Source organism: Cyanistes caeruleus, chromosome 3 (genome assembly GCF_971803275.1).
Source record: "Cyanistes caeruleus chromosome 3, bCyaCae1.hap1.1, whole genome shotgun sequence".
Lineage (NCBI taxonomy): Eukaryota > Metazoa > Chordata > Aves > Passeriformes > Paridae > Cyanistes > Cyanistes caeruleus.
In genome coordinates, this window is record NC_141703.1 from 10951108 (window position 1) to 10973243 (window position 22136).

General features: G+C 40.2%; 1 protein-coding gene across 28 annotated transcripts in view; it reads left to right on the forward strand.

The window, feature by feature from the left end:
- Positions 1-22136, forward strand: part of DMD (dystrophin) — a 1136032-nt gene that overhangs the window by 1080911 nt on the left and 32985 nt on the right. For 20 of the 28 annotated variants that reach the window (XM_086879790.1, XM_086879801.1, XM_086879781.1 and 17 more), the window contains 5 exons: positions 1361-1518; positions 9633-9799; positions 11868-11979; positions 16964-17100; positions 17865-17903. In XM_086879790.1, coding sequence (XP_086735916.1) covers positions 1361-1518; positions 9633-9799; positions 11868-11979; positions 16964-17100; positions 17865-17903 — 613 coding nt within the window. The remainder of the gene's footprint in view (positions 1-1360; positions 1519-9632; positions 9800-11867; positions 11980-16963; positions 17101-17864; positions 17904-22136) is intronic. The other 8 variants (XM_086879793.1, XM_086879786.1, XM_086879788.1 and 5 more) reach the window with 1 other exon arrangement.

A 22136-nucleotide genomic window follows, 5' to 3' on the forward strand; every position in this document is an offset into this window, starting at 1 on the left:
TAAGTGTCCTGTAACCTTTCAGAGGACACATAATATTTTAGTGACTGGGAAATTGAAAGCTGGATAGCTGTGGGAGAGGAAGGACTTGTGTCTGTCTTGCTGTGATCTGGCTTTGCCATCCATGCTGAAGTTGTGGTGCAGTTGCCATTAGTATTGCTGCAAGTATGCAATGACTTGCACTCCTTACAATTTTTCTGTCTCATTTGTGCAGCAGAGCAGAGTTGGTTATGCTAGAGCAGCAGTCTTAAGGCTTGCAGAGGTGATGGAAGCATTCATCCCAGAATTACTCATTATGAAACTAGACTTTGCAAGAGTGAAATTCATGTAATTAAAAAATAATCCTTTCTCTATCTGTTCCTTTATTCCTTTGGAAGAAAACAGGTGTCAAAGCAGTGCTAGGAAAGTTATCTCAAATAGCACCTTTATAATTGTATCCCTGGTGTTGGGTGAAATATTAAAGTGACTCCAAAAAAAGAGCATTATTTTATTCTAGTCTTATTTTTCTCTCTCTTTTTTCTTTTTAACTGTTGAAAAGTAAGGAGAATTTATCCAGGTAATAAATGTATTGTCAACAGAGATGTTGCCAAATATTTTATTTAATGATAACCTGTTTTTTTTCTTTTTATTGTGAATTCTATAACCTCCTCAATATATACGTAGTACAATTAATTCCCACCAAATTAAATTGAGCTTATGAAGGGATAAGAATTCTGTCCTGTAAGGATTCTTTTCTAGAATGATGTAACAACAGAACATGGCTTCAAGTGAGATTTCACTTCAGAAGCAAAAAATTAATATGATATTAAAAATTGTGATGGATGGCAGGTTCTGCCATACTGTAATTCTTTTATTTTAGAAATTCTCTTGAATCAAAAGATGATCATATATCAAAGTTAGGAAGCTCTTGTTTATCATTTTAACTCATCTGGAAGAGAAATGGATTCTCTGAGTTGTGTTTTGATTACTAAGACTTGTAAAGGTGCTCTGTGTTGTATGAAATTATTTTACCATTAAACATTAAGACATCTGTGTTGTGGCATGAAGATGCTGCTGTTTAGTTAGCTTTGTTACGGAGTCACTGCTGCTATTATCAGTAATGACACAGGTGCTGTGGCTTAGAGTGGCCTTTCTTCCCAGGTACGAGCCAGAAACACTGTTAAAAATTACCACTAAACTTACATTTCACAGAAAAACCCTGGTGGTTATGGGGAAAGAAGCAGCCAGATTGAAGTCATATTTATGTTCATGTCCTCCAAGGCTGACGACCGCACCTGCGAGCCTTGGAAACAAAGCAAATCTGGGCTGCTTGCCACATCTTGATAGCCATGCTTGACCTCTGGTCTCCTTCTCCTTCCTCCAGACCTGTTCAAACAAGTGGCAAGTTCCACTGGCTTCTGTGACCAGCGCCGGCTGGGGCTGCTGCTGCACGACTCCATCCAGATCCCGCGGCAGCTGGGGGAGGTGGCCTCCTTCGGGGGCAGCAACATCGAGCCGAGCGTCAGAAGCTGCTTTCAGTTTGTAAGTTCGTGTTGTGCTGGCTCCGAGTTTTCCCACTGGTGTTTTGTGTTGAGCTGTACTTCTGAGGAGGATTGAAAACCTGGGATGAAGGTTAGGGTACTGAGGGTCATGTGATGGTAGTGGCCATTGGTGTATTAAACTGTGCCTTTGACGAGGTATATTTGAATTAGCTCAGACAGCAGGTAATTGTCACTGGGGCTTCTGTTGGAACTGAACCCTGCAAACAGTGTCTTTGTTGTGGCAGCTCCTGGCTTTACAGTTTTCTATTGCCCAGCAGTAGATAACTATTTATTGCTGTCATGTAGGTGAGCAGCAGTGGTTTATCTGAATTTTGGGCATGTACGTACCAGTGACAGCCAGGTGCCCAGGGGAGCGATAGGCGACTGCCTGCAGTGCTGCCTAGGGGTGAGGAGTGCTCAATGAGCTCCTTCCACTCTTTGAATGGATAATACCAGTTTTCTTTTAAAGAGTACTGAAAGAATTCCTGTCCTGTCTGTTGAGGAATACACAAGCAAACTTGAGTCTCTTTTTCAAACTTGTAAATTATTTAATCTGGGGAAGGAAGAGAGTTAAGGGAATTATTCATCCTTATCATAACTACCAGCAGAATGCACAAGATGAAGACAGCTGCTTAATGAAAAGGTAGAGGAGGGGAGGTAATGTATGGTCTGTGATTAACTCTAAATGCATCTTCTACATTACAATGGAAGAAAGCTCTTTTCCCATCTCCTCACTGTCCCTGAGGGATTTTTTTGTTTGCTCGGGGAAGGGGGGAGTTGTTTGCTTTTTTGCCTGCTGCTCAAGTTTCATTATGTAGTAGTTTCAGTTCTGTGCTAAGCAAAACACAGCAAGTGTTTTCAATGAATATTAATGCATGGAAGTATACTGCTTACACACAATGACTATGAAAAGAATCTTAATTCTAAAATCATCACAAACTTCTGTTGTGATGGGATATTAACTTCCTGTATTTTTGACATTTCTTTTAACAGATTAATTCTACGGGATTTACATTTGACTGTTTCTGTCATTCATGTCTTGACCTTTTATAATTCTAATTTGTATTTGATGCCATTTCAGAATGAGTGTTTTATAGTGTGTCCTGGGTGGATAACTCATGCTCATAAACTGTGCACAGTGATGTTGATAGTTGTGTTAGATCCTGCTGGTGCTTTCAGGCCTTGACTTCCATGTTGAGCTTTCAAGTGACACCAACACAAAATTATTATGCAGCAAATCCATGGTAAAAACTTTGTACAAATGACCTTCCTCAGAAATTAGGACTCACTGGATTCTGTCATTTTCCCAAGTGAAGGTGAACAGCACTTTAGAACATCACTGAAAAACTGATAAGGAAAGTGACCTCAGAATCTAGCAAAACCATAGTTGTTTTTTTTTTTAAAGAGGACTGCCATTCTGTGTGTTTCAACTAGGAATAAAACAATATAAAATCACAGTGATGAAACACACCAAGCCCATTTTTTTAAGGTAGGAAGAAGACTCTTGGAGATGGTCCTGTGCAGGTCTGGGAGTTGGACTCAGTGATTCTTGTGGGTTCCTTCCAACTCAACTTATTCTGTGATTCTGTGATTTTGTGGTAATTGTTTATTTGAGCAAAATGAGTTAGCAGCATTGTTATTAAAAATGAAGACATGTCAGCAGGCTGAATGTTGTACCACATCCAGCTGCTGGCATTTCTAGGAACAGCCCAAGCACTGCTGGACACAACCTTTGGCAAGCTCAGAAATCAGAGCACCAGAAAACCTGAGGTTTCTTTCTCTTACCTGCCCTGAAAAATAGATTTTCTTCTTACCTGCAATAGGAGGAATGTCATCCTCTCTTTTTTCCTCCAGATGAAGCTTCATTTTAATTCTCAAGAGTGCAAGGTGATTTCCATCCTGGGCTGCAGCAGAACAGATGATCTTCTAGTAGGGACAGAAAGGGGGAGGGAGGCTGAGACTAGGAGGGGATACAGAGGAATAGATGGGATGGAGTCCTAGGGAGAGGAGCAGAAATCCAAACACAGGGAAAGCCCTAATGAAGGTGAGGAAGAAGAAATTAAGGAGTGGAAAATAAGGATGGTTCTTAAGAAAGGCACAGTAAGAACAACAATAAGAATAATAATGATGAAGGAAGCAGTGTGGATAGAATGAGGCATGAAAGAAAGGAGCAGCCAGGAATGGAGATGGGGAAAGAGACAAGAACTTTCCATGAGAAAGGGAGAAGTGGAACACTGAGACATCCTTTCAGTGTAGGATGGTGGGCACCAGGATCCACGGGCTGGGGGACAAGTACAGAAGTGCTGGTGGGGGAGAATACAGAGCAGCCCAGGAAACAGAGAGGCTGGAAAAGCTGGACAGCCAGGCAGTACTGCTGCTCCCAGCAGCCTCCTTTTACTGAAGCAAGATAATTCATTTTTGAAGAATATTGTGGGAGTTCATAGTTTACATTACTGCATGGAAACTAATTTAAGTCTTTCTTTGTACACCCACGTTGAGGAATGCTTCTTCTTTAGTTTTGGGTTTTTTCTTTACTTTCTTCTTCCTTCTTTCTTCTGGTGATGAAAAGCCAGCAATTTAATTGCAGTCATGTCAAAGTCGCAACAATTGTGTGCTTCAGAAATGGTTCTTCCAGCTCCCTTAGGTTAGTGCCCTGGCAACGGCCTTGTCTGTCTGCACAGCAGCAGAAAAAAAGGGGATGTTTACTGTTCCCATTGATAACAGGGGAAATGTCTCCTGCTTTTTGAAGAGTGAGTCCTTGGGAGTGATGTTTGGGCAAGGAGGAGCCCAGCCCTGCTGTTGGCAGCAGCCTTGCCTGCTGCACTCCTCTGCTCCTGAGAATTGGATTCCCTTCTGAGCTGCTGCTCCAGTCTGCCTGCTACTTCTCACTCCCCCAGCACTGACTTTGCTTTCCATAGTTTTCTTCATTTGCAGGAAGGTGCTGAGAGAAGTTGTTGGGAGGAGAAGGATATCATAGGACTCATCTTTCCTATTTGGGGCAGGGTGTGTAATTTCTGCTTTGAGATTCTAAAGAAAAAATACTTTTAAGTTTGGAGAGCAAGGAGCTTAATCCAGTGACCACTTGAAGACTGTATAGTTCTGCTTAAGCTCAGAAAGCATCAAAGCAATCTATAGATCCATGAAAAATTGAGTGAATTCACTGTTGCTGCAGTGTGAAAGGACTTTCCTTTTAGTTCTGTGATGAGTACGTTTTTTAAGTAAACAGGATAGGGAAATGATATGGAGTGAAGGACACACAGTTTTAACAGTGGAAAATTATTAATATGCTTTCCTCATATAGTGTAAACAGGACCTAGGAATTCACATCACTGCCTTGGATGAGTTACTGTGACATTGGGACTTTGAAGAAATGTGATGAGAGAGCAGAGTGTAGCTCAGATGAAAATGTCCTTTGCCATGTCACAGATGTTGGATAGTTGGTTCTTAGTTATAAAATGCTTTAAGTATGCTTTTTTTCCAAGGATATACTTGAATTAGAGTTGGTGTTAAAAGCTAGAACAGATGAAGCTGAACAGTAGTAAAATATGTGCAGTGAATTCATACATGTATTTTTAAACCTTATTTTGCTTCACTTTGATGTAGCAAAGTATTTTAATACTCTGTATTGTATAGTCTTCATTACTAGATTTGTATTTGATCAATGGTAAGGCAAGATCAGCCTGCTTTCTAAAACCATGGAAATGTGTCCAAATTTGGTGTATTTACTCGGGCAAATAAAATCCAAAATAGAGCTGTTAGTCCTTTTAGGTGGCATTGGAGTGTTACAAATCCTGGGCCAGGACCCTGAAAGTGATTTTGGCCATAAATGTGGTGATTTGAATTACTTGGACAGTTGTTTCTTGAGGCATTTTTTATTGCTTTTATTTCTTGAGCAGTTAGGAAATACCATTACTGTGTATAAATAACTATGTACAGTTACATATACAAGTCTATATTACTCACAAGTGCAGTGTTACTGTTGAGGAACTCGATCTCTTTTAAGAGATACAGGCAGACCTTGTTTCTATTCATAGGATATTTCTTCTGCTGCTGGCTCTGACAAGAGAGAGATGGCCAAAGGGAACTAGCAAATCCTTCCTCAAGCTGCTGTGCTGTAAATGTCATAAAACAGCAATCCAGGTTTTATTTCAGCAGGATTTTGTGAAGCTGTGCCTGACTTTGGAGGCAGTCTTGAAGAGTCCTACAAGTGAACTGCTTTCAAAAACTATTTTACAGTGGTTTAGGGGATGGTGTTCAAGTGTGGGTCATATAAAACATATAAAACACTAAAAACATTGACTGGCGTAGTCAATGCAATCAAGTGTAATGCAGGAGTGGAACACAAGGGTGAGGAGTGTTAGGTCTGACTCTGGGGAGATAGGGTGGCTGTTACTGGCCATTCTGCATTTTTAGACTTTAACAAGTTGTAAGAATCCCATCCCTCAGTTTGGTTTGTCCAAAAAAGTATTTGCTAATGTAAAGCTTTCCACCCAGGGTGAAAAACACCATTAAATTAACAATTTTAATTTATTTCTGGTCAATTTCCTATGCTGCACATAAACAGAATATAGCTAATCAAAAATGCTAATCAAAAATCAGAAATTTCTGCTGTATTATCTGACTCAGTCCAAAAGCCTAGCACTTTGTAGCATATTTCCTATTAAGGACAGACAAAGTTAATACAGCATAGGATGTTTTTTAAACTACTAGGAGGAGGAAAAGGGAGGGAAGAACAAAAAATGCATCTCCCAAGTATTGCATAAAGATGCTAGCACCACCCAACTTCCTATTTCCCCATTGTTTCTGCAGAATAAATACTGAAAAACAGATGTCTGGAACATAATGAATTTGAATGTCCTCCATAACAAATTGTTACTTGTAAGCTGGAAAGGCCTTAATGAATTTTACTTTATGATTCACTCTGTTATTACCATAAAAATTGGGAGTTGCACAGAAATGTGTTCAAGAGAAGAACCATTAATATTCTTTACAGCTTGATCTTGTTGCTTTAGATATGAACTGTATGAATTCAGCCTTTTTCCCGTATGTAAAGTCTTCAGCTGCTGCCTCACTGGATTTAGAGATTATTAAAAAAATTGTAATAGCAGCTCGGGAGACAGTCAAGAACTGTCTGTCCTATACTGTCTGACCCTGACCAGCTTTTCTCCACGTGGCTTTAAATCTTCATGTAATATAATTCAGAACCAGTTCTGATACATTTTAATGCACCTAATCTCTCTGAGCACAGGTTTTGTACAGCCGCCATACGGAGCTCTGGGTAGGCAGCTATTGGGACTGCTGGCAATTGACAGTGACTGCAAAATTAAAATAGATCTAGGGTGTTACAGAAAGTCTTTCATTGCCACAGCATTTTCCCTGCAAATTTAAAGCAGCTACAAGTGGAGAGCTGGCTACAAGCTTGGAGCGGCTCATTCTTATTCTGACTGCAGCTTGCACTGCAGCATTTCTGTACACCTCATGTTTTTCTATTAGGAATGGTATATTAAAGAGATCTTATTAATTTTTATTTTTTTTATAGGCTAAGAGGACCTATGTATAGAAAGTGTAGTCTGCTAGGCAGGGTAATGGTTTGCCAGTGTAGTTGCTGGCTGAAGCTGGATCCCTCAGTGAGGCACGGAAATCCTCTCCCCTGCCTCTTATTGCCCTGCCTTCCAGCTGAAAATATAGATGGTCATGTTTTATAAACATGCCTTTCACTTAGGAGTTCCAGAATTAATTTAATTTGACTGAATTCACTGATGTGCTGTGGCAGAAGGCAGTATTCACTGTTCTGAACAAATCCCCTTTCCAGTGTTTACTGAACTTTATTGTGCTTTTGATATTCACTTTTTTATTTTTGAGGGGCCTTCCTAAATTCTGTAGCTATGTGAAAAAATAGAGAACCAGGGTTTAATGCAGAAGATGTCAGAAGTGTTTCAGCATGTATTCCATTTAATATAATCCTTTCCTAAATATCAAATTGTGAAGGACTTTATCTGAATAATTCTAGATAAGTTCTGATTTCATGTTTTTACACCAAATATGCAAAAAAGGATATTTTTGACTATACTAGAAGTCCCTGTATATGGACCCCAAGTGTAGTCATAGGAGTCGTTGGATTGTTTCCCAAATGAGCATATCTAGAAGGAAGCTCTGATCAAGAATCCTTGTTTCTAATGAACTAAAGTATTGCAACAGCATTTTAAGTCAATTTTAGTGCAATGCTTTATTCAGGGCATATTACAGCCTTTGTATTTCACATCTTTTTTGTGGGTTTCTGTCTGAAAGACTGCATTTTTCTTAGCCTCCAAATATTGATCAGTTAATTTGTTTGTCAAGGTTACAAACAGTGTTAGATTTAAAAGAAAACAAAGAACAAAACTACAGCTAATTGGTTTTCCCTATTGCTCTCCTGCAGATCAGTTGGGATATTTTTTTCTCGAAATTCATTGCTAGCATTTTTAGTGGAATAAGGTTTTAGCTAGATTACACTAAATTCAAATTTCGTGAGAAACTGGAGAAGTAACTGAGAGCAAGAATAAAAATCCTCAGCACTCAATCCCCTATTCATCTTGGTCCATGTACATGATACATTAATGCTTATTATTTATTTAAATGCTTCAAATAGGTTTGGAACCACAAAGGAAGACAGTCAGCCTTGTGAAGTTTAAAATATAAAAGACTGGCCCGCTGAGAGCTGTATTTGAAAGCCTAGAGAAAAAGGAAAACAGAAGATTTAAATATATTCAGACCATAAATATGCTGTTACTGTGGGTAGCATGGAAGGAAATGTCTCGAGGAATTGGAATTAGCATGTAGTGATGGTTTAGAGAAACAGAGCAAGATGTTACCTCTCTTCATCACTTGGGCTGTTCCCTGTGTGGACACATCCTCCCTTCTCCCACCCTCTCCACTAGAGCCCCTTGAGGTTTCCACCTGATCCATCACCTCACTTTCAGCACTGAGGCCATCTCCCAGGTTCTCAGATAACCAGTTTTGTGCAGGCTTTGTGATGCCCCGCACAACAGAGGGCTGTTTCCTGTAAACACTGACTCCATCATTCCACTGTTTTCCTTTAAATCCTTTTTCATGCTCCTTGCCTTTGTTCTGCACTGTTCTTTGCAGTGTCCAGCCTGCTGGTGCAGTGTGACCTCTACCAATGCACAGAGATCACTGCTGTCCCCAGTTTCCTTGTAGATTTTCTCTCTTTTTTTTCTTTTTTCATATTATGGGTGCTCTGGGTAGAGATGATATATCATTTTTTCAGGGGTGCATGATGCCTGGCTCAATGGGATTTGGCTCTGTGACTGAGCTTCCTTGAAGTTACCATGAAAGAGATACCTGAAATGTCACACTGGTTGGGATGGGACGGGATGGGATGGGATGGGAAAGCAGCAGAGGAATGGTTTGGTCGAAGTGTTCATAGCTTCTTCTGCTGTTGGCAAAGAAATGAGTGTGGGATGTAGTGGACTATGAGAATCATATTTTGTGGGACAGAACTGTATTGTGTTTGCAGTCAGTGATGGGAAATTTAAAGAAGATCTGGTGAGAAGAGAAGGTTTGAGGCATTTAAGGAGAAAGAGGATGTTCAACAACAAGTCTTGAGAGAGATTTGAATGATTTCCTTACGTATGCATTATGAAGAAAGGTCAGTGTGATAATGAAAGATGTTAAGGAGAAAGGAATTTTGATCAAAAGACATGCAATTTTTAGGGTTTGGATAGCAGTTTTTAAAATAGGTGAGAAGCAGTGCTATGCAGGCTCAGATAAGAGAGACAGGGAATGTGAGATCAGGCATCAAAGGCGATCCTGTAAGTGGATGATTTTCTCTGTGACAAAGTACATGGTAGTGCTGTCTATTGTAATAGAGAGAATAAGAGAAAGAGAGGTTTGAAATATTAATAATAGTTTTCAGTTCCTGGCTTGAAGGCAGGATCCTAGGGATTTTTTATTTTTATTTTTTTTAATGAAGACTTGGACTGGGGGAAAAGCTGGAGTATATTCATGGAAGTGATATGGAGTTGACAGGAAGCGAACAGCTTGAACTTTTAATTAGCTGCTGAGTAGACAGATAAGTTGTGCTCAGCCCCTGTCATTTTTCCCCTTGTGTTGCAGGCCAACAACAAGCCTGAGATCGAAGCAGCCCTCTTTCTGGACTGGATGAGGCTGGAACCACAGTCCATGGTGTGGCTGCCTGTCCTGCACAGGGTGGCTGCTGCTGAGACCGCCAAGCACCAGGCCAAGTGTAACATCTGTAAGGAGTGCCCCATTATTGGATTCAGGTACAGACTCCCTCCCTTTCATCCACATACACTTCTGCTTGGTGGATCAAGAGCTCTGCCTGATTCCAGGCAAATCGGGAGCTTCATTTTGTAGGCATTTTGTTCTTGGAAAAAATAACTGTGATGCAGACATGAGGGTGCCAGGGGACTTGAAGAAGACAGTAGTCATCTCTCAGTTAAGATACGGCCCTTCCTCTGTTTCCCAGTCTTTCCATGCCTCAACAAAAGCATTGTTGGATTGCACAACTAACACAATTTGCCTTACATTCAATGTGTCCTATGCAGTTGCATTTTCTGAATTGGATCCTAATGGGTTGCTTTCTGTCATGTCATAAAGCAAGGAAGTGCCTTGAAAATTCTCAGGCGTGTAAAAGCTACATGTGCATTTCTCATAGAAAGAATGTTGTTGGAACATTAACCTGGAGTGGGGGAAATGTTGCTGGTCTATTTAAACATCTGGATTGACACTGTGGTTACTATGGCAATGAATAAGTCACTGTGTTGTAAAATGGCTGTGTGTTGGTGTGCCTGTTGAGAAGCCACTTAAGGGCTAAGTAAATACTCACTTTCAATTATGCCTAGACTTGTTTTATCACTTTGCTTCGCAATAGCTGCTTTGTATGGTTTCTGCCCTTTTTACACACAGTCTTCCTTTACCATTTGAAAACCTTTGGCGTTTCTCCTTCTGTGTTACCGTGTTGTTTACAAAGAGCTTTCTGTAATTTTGTTTCTAAAACCCAGATAGATAACAGCAGAAAGCAGTGCTACACAAAAAAGCCATCATTTTGCTCCAACCTGGGAGCAGACGAATGTTGCTTTTACGCATGTAGTGGGGCAGTGCTTTCTGCCACAGTTTCACTGTGGGAAATGGGGGAAATTATCAAGGTATTTCTTGCTTTGTTTTGAATCTGAGACTATTGCTCTAATAGTCTAAGTTCTTTTCCTTTTGCTTTTTATTCCCCATTAATATCTTAACTGGGAAGTGATAAATATTACTGAGGAAGAGCTATGGATTGGATGTTAGTAATTCAACACATCCACAAAGTCTAATTTTCCCATTCCCAGATATGGTTTATGAACTACTGTATTACTTACACAGTTCTGTATAAACCAGCCAAAGACAAGTAGGTGGAATTGAAAAGTGCAGCCCTTAGAAATATCAAAGGATGGCAAGTGAATGGATAGCCTGTTGTAAGCACCAAAAACTCGGGAAGCAGACACTGGAGCTCTGTGTTTGTGTCTAATTTTACTTGACTGATCTCATCTGTCTCTTAAATTTATATAACAAATCTATTATCATGACAGTAGAATCTGTCTGTTGCAGATTTTTTTCTCTGTCTTTGCAAGTCATTGAAACCCTGTGTACACACTTGACAAAAGGATACTGTATTGGGAGGCTTTTAGAAAGCTAATACTGTGCACCCAGTTCATGTAAAACAATGTTCTTTTGAGGTCGTTGTGGCTGAGCTGCTTCGTGTATTTGGAACAAGACAACCCTTATGCCTCCGGCACTTTCAACCACTTCAGCACAGCAGATACAACAGTTAGCTGCCTCATAGAGCTGATGAGATTAAATAATGGCCCAAAAGTGCATTTGGAGTTTTGCATGGATGGAATGCTCTACAGGAAAATTGTTTATATAGATGTGCTAGGAAGGACACAAGGGTGTTGCCAGAGTGACTTACTTACTGATAGGGCATTACTTTTTTTGAATTTTCCTCCTGGAGGACATTTTGTTTAAGGAATCATGACGAAGAGCAAAGGATCTGAAGTTATTGTCATAGAAATAAAAAGTGTGGTAGTGTCTTTCATATATTAAAGGTGAGTGAATGTGTAAAAATTTTCACTGTTGCCCAATATAAGAAATTTTTTTGAAGATTGAGATCTTTGACAAACATCTGAGGCAGCAGTACCTGTCCCTCAGGGCAGAAGAGCATTTCTGGGCATTGCATACCGTGTGACATCTCACAGAGGAGAATTTACTAACACAGCAAACTTGATGGGTGATATGAAGCAGTCACATACAAAGCTCTGAAGCCATGAAATTTTCTTTTCTATCCTCTTTTAGGTACAGAAGTTTAAAGCACTTTAACTATGACATCTGCCAAAGTTGCTTCTTCTCTGGCCGTGTTGCAAAAGGTCACAAAATGCACTATCCCATGGTGGAATACTGCACACCAGTAAGTAGCTGTTTTACTGACCCTTACTGTCCCTTCTTAGGTAGAAAGGAAAACCTTTTCCTATGTGCAAGGTTAATGAAGTGTTAGGACTGCTTTTCTTCCCTCCCCCAGTATTAAATCTCATTTTATATACTAAACATACCAGCAGCTTTCCGTGCTTAGTCAAGGATACTTCAGTGCTTTGAAAAAAACTAAAGTTCATTGTTTGCACAGTTCTGTGTTGTAATGTATTGTTGTATGCTAATGACTTGTTCCATGTTCAGTGCTATAGGTCACTTTATAGATCCTCCTGGAAGCACGTGATTTGTGTAAATACTCTTTCAGATCTTGGGTCCCAAGGTTTTCTCCACATCAATGTGTGATTTTTTTTTCCTCCTTTCCTCATCAAGTTGCTGCTTTCCCCCACAACAGTATGGTTTGCATTTTTAAGTTCTTCATTATTTCATGGTACCTTTGTATTGTATGATCTCTTGATGATATAAAATGCCAGGGAAGCTGTCATGGTTGCAAGGTGGATTTCATTTCTGAAGCAGGGAAGGCAGGGTGTTCAGTACAGGGTGCTGCAGAAATGGTGTGGTGAGGGTCTTCACCCTTCTTTCACACCTCCCAAAAGGATTGGTTTTGCATAAATGTTTTTTCACACCTGACAGCTGGCAAAGAAAATTCTGGATTTCTCTCTTAGTGTGTCCTTTTTTCTTTTTGGCCTCTCAGGACCAGAACAAAGGGGCATAAATTAGAGACACTCTCAAGTTAAACTTCCACCACCTAGCAAGAATGAGTTTTCAGCTGCCTTTGCTATTGCTTGTGTTGGTCTTGAAGCAGTGCACTCTGGTCAGCATTTCCTGGTGAGATAGGATTATTCCTACTCTTTCATCTGCTGGTAGTCATAAATGTTGAAAATAAAGCATCAAAATTACACTTGGAATAGCCTCATAAAATAATATGAACAGTCTTTAAATCTTCATCCAAGCAAAAATGCATATCAAAAATGCAGTAAAGACTCTCAGATTTTCTTAGAGACCTAAAAAAGAGAGAAAAAAAATTTATGCCCCTAAAATATTATAGTAAAGCAAGCTTAGGTTTTTTGTTAATTTTAGCTTACGCATAGTTACTTGCATTATCTATCAGCTCTTACCCATCAATGGCCATATTTCCAGGGAATCTCTGCAAGGGCAGCCAATGCACATTAGCTGGCTCTTTGTCAGTTCTCGTTGGTGTTTTCAGCGCTGTCCCCCAGGGACGGAGGTTGCTGGGAGGGAGATTTGCCTGAACTGCTGCACAAGGCAGAGGGAATCTCTGGTGCTGCCTGGGCAGGTCTGAACAGACTTCTCCATTGCAGGCATTCCTAGAGCAGAGTCTCATGATCTGAGTCGTAGGCAGGGTGGGTGAGTGAGTGAGTGAGTGAGTGAGTCCCTGGGAGCCTTCCTTCCACCTGAACCCCTCCTTCCTGGATTGACTGTGGGTTTGCTTTGCACTTTGCTACTCTTATTTTTGCTAAGAAACAACGTGGGAGATTTGTGAGTGGTGCACAGAGTGCACAAACCAGTATCTCCCAACTATTTTCTTACCCTTTTGATGTGTTTTGACGAAAGAAAAATAAAAAAGGATTACGAGGTGCACCCCTAGCCTGCAGCAACTCATTGCAGTGCTGTGTCCAGCAGGTTTATGTTGTCCCTGAAAATACAGATTACTAAGAGGTGAACGTGGTGGTGAGCAGAAAACCTGCCACCATGTCCAGCTTGCTGGATCAGAATAAAGAACCATTCACAGCCAGTGGATTTTTCCCTGAACTCCAGCAACCCGTGCTAATGTGCCGTGCCTGGCTGCACAAGCAGCCAGCTGAATTAGAGAAGGATTAACTGGGGTGGAGGGGGAGCTGAATGTGACACACAGCAAGCCCCAATTCTTTTTGTGTAGCTGCTATTAAAAAAATTTACCCAAGTATTGGGGTACTGAACATCCACTGGAGCTATGTCTAGTTTGTAATTGTTTTCTAAATGAAGGAAAAAGAGTATGCAAGTGGCAGAGCATTTATCGGTCTTCCTCCACACTAATCTGTCATCATGAAATGCATTTTGGCAGATGCAAGACATGTGATGCATTCTTTGATAATATCTTTGCAATAATTTGATGTGCACACTGAAATGTTCTGATATTTTTATTCTCCCTCCCTCTTAGTATCAAGAAATTTTTGAGCACTGCAGTCTTTAATTCTGCTTAGGGGAGTTTTGAGAACTCATGCTAAATACCTGAGGGATGTGATAATTTTCTCTCTCTTGCAAAAGGTTGAGTCAGAATAAGGGCAAGGCAGTTGCCTGGTTTTCATTTAGACAGAAAAATTATAACAATTATTCCTGAAGGGAACACAGCTCAATTTATTGTTCAAGATACAGGACTTTTAGAGAGGTTTCAAACAAAGGATAGATGACAACTTATAGACTGAGATGTAAATGTAGGATGATTTTTCTGTTAGGGTTTAATGAACAGTGACACACAAACATAAAAAACACCTTGTTGGAAGGAAGTGTGTCAGACTGACAGACCTGTCTACAGCTGGGGTTTCCACTCAGGGCTGAGGTCTGGGGTGGGGGGTTGGCAGGGCACTTTCTTAAACCAAACTGGGAAAAGTCAGCTGGTGGTAAAGCTATTCCTATGTGAATAAAAATAACTATTTCTTATGAAATAGTTTGGTTTCAGAATAGGTTTGGAACATGCTCAACCCATCTGCCTATATGTTGCTTTGATTTAAGAGAGCTGGGTTGCTGAAACTCCACTATTTCTTCCTCATAAACAAGTTGTGCTGGAAATTTTGATTTGGATGATTTTACTCTGAAAATCATATGTAATAAAACATCTGTGGAGTAAATCAGAAGGTTTGGCTGAAAATAGCCTGTTAATCATCTTGTCCATGTAATAATCACATTATCTTTGCCTTTTTTGTGCTCCTTGAACATTTTTTAAATGGCAGTTGGGTCGTATGAGAGGTGTCTGATGCTTTTAGTTGTCACTAGAAGATATATTTTCTTCTTGGGATTCTTGTGGTACCAGCTAGATTGGGATGCCTCTGTGCAAGCACAGCATTTTGCTGTTTGGTTGTAATAGAAAAGGTTCAGGGGAGAGAGGGGGGAGAGCAGTCCCAGGAAGGCTGAAGCAAAGAATGTTTCATTGCTGATACCTGAAAACACTCAATCCAAATTACAGTCAAATGCAATAGAAAGTGTTCTCAACATCAAAAATAGACAGAGCATAAATAAATGGTTATAAATGGCACAGGTGAACAGCTGGACAGAAAGCTGTGCTTAGTCTATTTATACTGAGATTAAATATTAAAAGTTTTTCTGTGTTTCCAGCTGATGTGCTCTGTGTGCTCTCTTGATGACAAGCTGGTTAAGAGCTCTCCTGGCAGGCATTGCAGATGGAATTCAGCAGAGGGAATTCCCTCCTCCGGGGGGCATGGGCAGGGAGCCACCTCAATAAATCACCTTTCTGGAGTCCTCTGGGTGGTCTGGGCACACTTCATCCCTCCCTTCCCCAAATGTCTTTACTTCTGATTAATTAAGGAAGGAATACTTAATATTACCAACCATTATCTTAGTTTCTTGAAAATACAAATGCTGCTGTACTAGCTTATAGGTTCTGCTGTGTCACTTCTCTGCCAGTCATTGCTTACACAGAGTGTTCCTGCCAGACAGACTGGCAGAAAGGGAGCCAAATTCTTTCCAGCTTTACATGAAGCTTCTAGGTGTTGTAAGTACAGGGATAATATTTGCTTTTTCTGTTAAGGCTTTTCAGTCTTTCTGCAGATATTTTTTCAGGGCATCTTTAATTTTTCTACCTTTTAAAAATCTATGTATGTGTGTTTGAGCAGCTCAGTGAAGGTTGGCTTAACTGATAGGTTCCAGCACGTCCTTCCCCTCTATGCAGATGGCATAGGAGTCAGTAAAAGTGTCAGAAAGATTAACTTTTCCCTAATTTCTTTCTTTTAAATTAGATAGATTGGTGGAGCAATATTGTTATGTGGGTCAGGAGGAACTTAATTTACTGTAAAAGATCAGTACTTCAGGGTCTAGTGTTTCTGCCAGGTTCAGAGAAGGGAGTGCAGCCTGACTGAAGTAATTGAAGTCTTACATTAAAATTCATCATAAAATTGCCTGATTCTTCGTCAGGCTCTCAGTAAGTCTTGCATCTTCACAGCAGACATCCTTGAAACTCTTCCTGACTCTTTCTGGTCTTTCTAAATCTACACTGTGCTCCTCTGCTGGTCTCTACAGCAGGAAAGGAAGCCTGCTGCAGGGCAAGGGAGTAGAAAACTTCATGCAAATTGTTCTCTCCTCAGAGTATTGATCTTAAATGCCTGCTAGCTTCACATTGAACAGGTACAGGAAGAAATAACTGATCTGAGAGCTTTCAGAAGCTCTCACCTGCTTTTTTTTTTCCCCTTTGATCAAACTACTAATGGCACAGAAGGCTGAGGAGGGAAACTGGAAAGAAAAGGTACCTAGAGACTTTCATAGATTGACAGGTCCATGAGATGGAGATGCGTGCCAAGTGTGTGGTAAGAGTTGGGATCCAGACAGTGAAGCACCCAGCTGGACACACGGACTGGCTGTGTGTCCTCCACTACAGCCATTTTAGTGCTGAACCAAAAATAGGCAGAGAGTACCCCCACAGCCAGGTGAGGAAATGACAAATTATGGTCTAATTGTTGCTTGTCTTCTTGAGATCACCTGAGGTGAAGCATGAGCCTTTCAGGGGGTTTTGAAACTTCTCTTTCCCTCCTTCCTCCCCACTAGCAGTGTCTCTGTAGTGCATTGTAAGGTGACAGTGATGGACAAAAAAAGATTAGTGGTTCTGGGGCTCAACCCTTTGGCAGCTTTGCTTGGTGTGATCACAGCTCTTCCGACTGACCCAGCAAAAGAAGAGGTAACTGAAAAACAGTGACAACCTCATGAAAGATGATTTCATTGTGATTTGTGGCTTTCAGACAACTTCAGGAGAAGACGTCCGTGACTTTGCCAAGGTACTAAAAAACAAATTTCGAACAAAAAGATATTTTGCAAAGCACCCACGAATGGGCTACCTGCCTGTGCAGACTGTCTTGGAGGGAGACAACATGGAAACGTGAGTAGCTCTGAAGTGTTTAAGTAGCAATTCATTTGGTACACTATTTGAGCTCCCCAGCTGGTGCCAACTCCTTTCACTTCCTAAATGCATAAAGCCTCTTTATGTCTTTCATTTCTGTTTACCTCGCCTGGCAGGAAAACACAAGCTGGGCTTCCAGTTGTCATTGCCTTTATCTGCTTTCACCTGTCCTTATACAGGAACTTCAGCTTCAGTTAAAAAAAAAATACTCACAGTCTTACTGGCAGTCTTACAGACTTCTAAGTTTGATGTGCAATTTGGAGGCTAATGATACATTTATTATTTTTTTTTTCTTCCAAATGGGTATCTTTCCTTGGTTTTCTTTTTTTAATTAGGCTACGGTATTTGTGACCTTCCTAGATGATTTCTTCTTTTCTCAGCCTATAAATTAAGTCTTACTAAATGACTTTGATGTCTTCATGGGAAAAAAAAGCAGTAATGATGCACATGGAGAAATCAATGACTTAACCCAGCTCCCTTTGGTTCTTTACACGTTTAATCAGTTGTTTAATGGCAATTGCATGCAGCTTGTTCTCGCTCTTTCTCTTTCTCTTTTTAAATTTTAGATTCCAAGGTTTTTTTTCTCACTTTTTGGTTGGTTGCTCTTCACAGCCATTCATGTTGGTCTGTTGGATTTCTGCTTTTTAGTTATTGTGACTTTTTTTTTTTTAAACTTTCTGTAATTATTTTGCTGCTGAGTTTCTTCTGCCTTTCTCTTCACCTCCTCATTTTTTGTCTTGCAGTCCTGTTACTCTGATCAACTTCTGGCCAGTAGATTCTGCGTGAGTACTTTTGCTGAAGTGTGCTGCTGCTGCTACTGCTGCTGCGCTCCCTCACTTTTTCTTTTTGTTTATTTCTTCATTTATTTTTACATGAGATCATTTCCTTCTTTCTTTATGATTATTTCCTTTGATGCACTCTCTGAAGGAATGTTTTGATCCCAAATGAGTAGAATGAGATAAATCCTGGAATTTCCAGCAGTCATGGATTTTGTACTTTGTACTCTTTCTGGAGTATGTATTTTTCATCGAATTAACAGGGGTTTTGTGCAGACCTACTAATGCTTATCAAAGTTTGTCATTTAAAAGCCTGTGTTTCTGAATAAGTGTTGATCCCTCTGAATGTGTACTAAATGCTTTTTGAAAGACAGATATGGAACTTGATATGGATTTAATTCAGTTTTCAAGAATGACACAGTTTTGCAGATAAAGCTGTAATTTGGTGCTATGTGCAACTGTGCACACTTGAGTGCCCCATTTAATCCAGAGCTCACTGAGTATTTTATTACAGTCTTTTAGATACTTTCAGATTTGTGAAGGCAGGTTGAAATGGGGAAATGTTTACTGTATTTTTTCAGAAGTTAAAGAACATGGGGTTTTCAGCTGTGGAATAGATTTTCATTCTTGCACTACTCCAGCACATGCATTGTCTTACTGTTGTAGTAATAGCCTCAGCATAAACTAAAGGTAGATATATATTTACCATTGTGGCATTTGCTACTTCTAGTGTTACACAGATGTTTCTAGAATAATGTTAAATAAGGATAAATTTTAATTCAAATATTGATAACTAATGAGAAACTAATAAATAGATTTTTTATATTTCTATATGGTAAATTGTATATGGCTTGCAACTCCATTGAACTTTTTGTAGAATAAACGAGTGAAATGTATACATTGGAATACTGATTTATAATTTTCATTGGGAGCACAAACCCTTGGGAAGCTAAGGGAAGTGTTCTACCTCTAGGAAATTTAAGCAACCAAGAAACACATCTAATACTGCAAACCTCATATGGCTGAGAATTCACCCACAGAGATGCCAAAAGTGTGGAGCCAAGCTGAAATAGAGGCACTTTGAGCTTGAGGATGCACTTTTATAGATGCAGCTATGGATCTAGATTCCTTACATTTCAGAACAATCTCAAAGTCAAAAGTAACATTCAGAGAAAGCTTGGATCATGTGGAATACCATTGCTGTGTCTGACATAATATGAAATTAGGCTGTCATAACATGGTTATTTCTAGTTACTTGTAGTAATAACATTGTGGTGTGCCTACACCGATAGCTTCACACCAAAGGTTCACAGTTATATACTACAGGGAGTTTAACACATGTGATATCTGAGGAACAGGATTTGTGCAGAGAGTTTGCACTTTTTGTCAGACTAACTCAGGTATCTTCTGGAGCATAATCCTTCCATCTGGTCTGACAATGAAGCAGAAAAATAAGAAATTAATAGTGGCTGGAAAGAATAGCCCTTAATTTTGTTCTGCTAACTTTATTTCTTTCCTTCATGCTATAGCACTTGACCTGCAATTCAAGTTACTGAGCTACCCAGGTTTAAAGCCGTTTCTCGGTTACAGGGTGATGCCAGCTCCAGCAGACAAACCAGTTATCATAAAACTTCTCCATGTTTTCTACACTCATGCCTTTTTCTGGTGCTCTCGTGCCAGTTTTCTGGTTATCCTTGAAGTGCCTCAGAAAAGCATCACCTGGCAGCACTTAGCAATGCTAGTGCTCTTCTGACACCAACATGTGATATACAGGGAACTGTTTATAAATAGATATTTTTTTGTTGTTGAAAATGAATGGTTCTTACTGATTATTGTCCAGTATTTTGTCCAGATACACTGTTTGCCAGGCATTAAAGGGACAGTTCACAAATTGTGAGAATTTGTATCTTTTTACTTGAACTGTGATGGTGCAAGGATGCAAATACAATTTACTTGTTTCTACACTTTCAGGAGGCATCAACTAAAATGCTGAACAAAGAAAAGTACCCTCATCCTGCCAGCCAGGTCTCTGGGGGTGCAGGGAATTGCAGGAAAGTGGCGTTTGCCACTTGGTCACTACTTGACTTGACTAGAACTCCCAGGCTGCTCCTGCAGACCCCAGCATGAACAAGGCAGCTGTGGAGCCCTTGTAAAAGGGGTGGTTATCTTGGCTAAATATTGGCTGTGCAACTCAGCCTTCCTGCTGACTGTTTGAGCTGATTAGATGTGCTGGATATTTGTGCTTAGAAAGGAAGGGCTGTGAGCTCTAGCACAGGTGGCCACTAAGAGTACGTAAAATACAGTTGTTCTCAAGTTTCCTCAGAGCCTGGCAAAAGTACCTCTGAGCAGCTGAGTTCAACACAAAGCAATGCTTCTCTAGCAAGTCTGCTTTCTTAAGCAGACTTCTAAAAAGCTGTTTCAGGTATATCTCCCCTGCAGTATGTTCTGAAGCAGAGACAAACCTGGAATTGTAGACTCACTCCCTGCTTGCAGCTGGCAGAATCAGCTCCAAGTTACACAGCAACATGTTGTATTTTAAAAAATATGTATTTTTATATATATTACACAACTTGGTCACTTTTGAAGTTACAGCATAACTTCAAGGCAGCAAGGATATATTCATGCAGTCAGGCCTGACTTTTTGCCATGCAGTACTGCAAAAAGAGGCATCTCATTGCCCAGTAGGTCCCAAGCAAGTGCTGTCCCAAATGCATGAGCAATGTCAGGGTGAGAGGCACTGAGAGAATGATCCCACTCAAAACTGAAACTACTTTTAACACATATTTCCTAGTCCATGCACAGTATTAGCATCAACGTTTGTGTGTGTGCTGAAAACGAGACCTCTTCTTTCACTGATGGCACCAGTTAAGACCAGCTTAACATCTGCTGTGTGACGAAAAAATAGAAAAAATGAGCGTAACTGTAATTTATCAGAAGACCATTGTTATCTTGTGCCATGATCCGCTGCTCTAAAGAAATTGCATCCTTTTCCCCTCCCTTCCCTTCACGTTTTTACACAGAATGAGATATCAGGTCACAGAGAAGCAGTTGCCCATCCACTGTATTTCTGCTGCACTGAGGAACTCTGTGAAACTGAGTATTTGTCCTCTGGTGTGCTGTAATGCTTGAATATGTGATGAGTAAAAGTAGAGGCCAAAGCTCATTTCAAAGACAAAATGAGATTTGTTATACTTGGCCTATAATGTCTTAGAGGAAAAACTTTGCTGTTCTGTGAGATGAGATATTAATGATGATGAATTGTGTGTATCCAGCATATAGCTATGAATTCAGAAGGATCCTAATCTAGAGCCCTTTGGAGTCTGATTAGAAACCTGGAAGCTGAGAAGTCCTGTAGATTTACAGCAGGATTGTCAAACTCCTAACACAGGAACATTAAAAACCAGAAGATCATTACAATTTTGGTTTAAAACAAGTAAATTGCCAGCTTGTGTGATGCAATACAATCAATTTCAGGCAGTCCCAGCCTGAACCACAGTATCCAACAATTCAAAATGGGGAGAAACTCCTTCCTCAGTCAGGAGTTCCAGAAGGAGAGTCGGCAGAGATGAAATAAAGGGCAGTTGAAATTTATATTGAAAATACAATTTTTTTTTTTCAATTTATAGTTGAAAGGTATGAAATTGCTATACAGTTTGGGAAGCTGCATCACTCTTTGTTAGTCTGGCACCTCACCACACATAGATTGGCTAAATCCCACCTTGCAGCAAAGGGTGCCATCTGAGCTGCATAGGCAACATAGTTTAATGTTGATGTTTTCCAGAGCTGAGGCTGTAATTGATGAGAAAAGTCCTATGGATTGTTTTCATCAACAGAAAACTGAAGAAGACCCCATGCCATCTTTCAGGCAGAAAACCCAACATAATGCAGTGTCCCCCTGTATAACACACTGAGCTACCGCTGAGATTGCAACTTTTGAAAGACAGGCAAAATCAACAGTGTCTGCAGTGTGTTATTAAAGGCTAATTTCAGACATTTTATGCTTCTTGTATTTATTTCTAGTTGCTTGTGGAATAATTCTTAAAGGCTCTTTGAAGTGGGATGTGCTGGAAGCAGACACTGGAGCAGGGTGGGAGGCAGAGGAGAGCTTCCCAGCAGGACTTCCGCAGCATGTGGAGGGCTGCATTTGAAGCAGAAATGCCAATGAAGGAGGCAGGTGTGAAGGGAAAACCAGGGTGAAGGCTCTTCTATAAATCCTTTGGAAAAAGGCTTCTTTGGGAG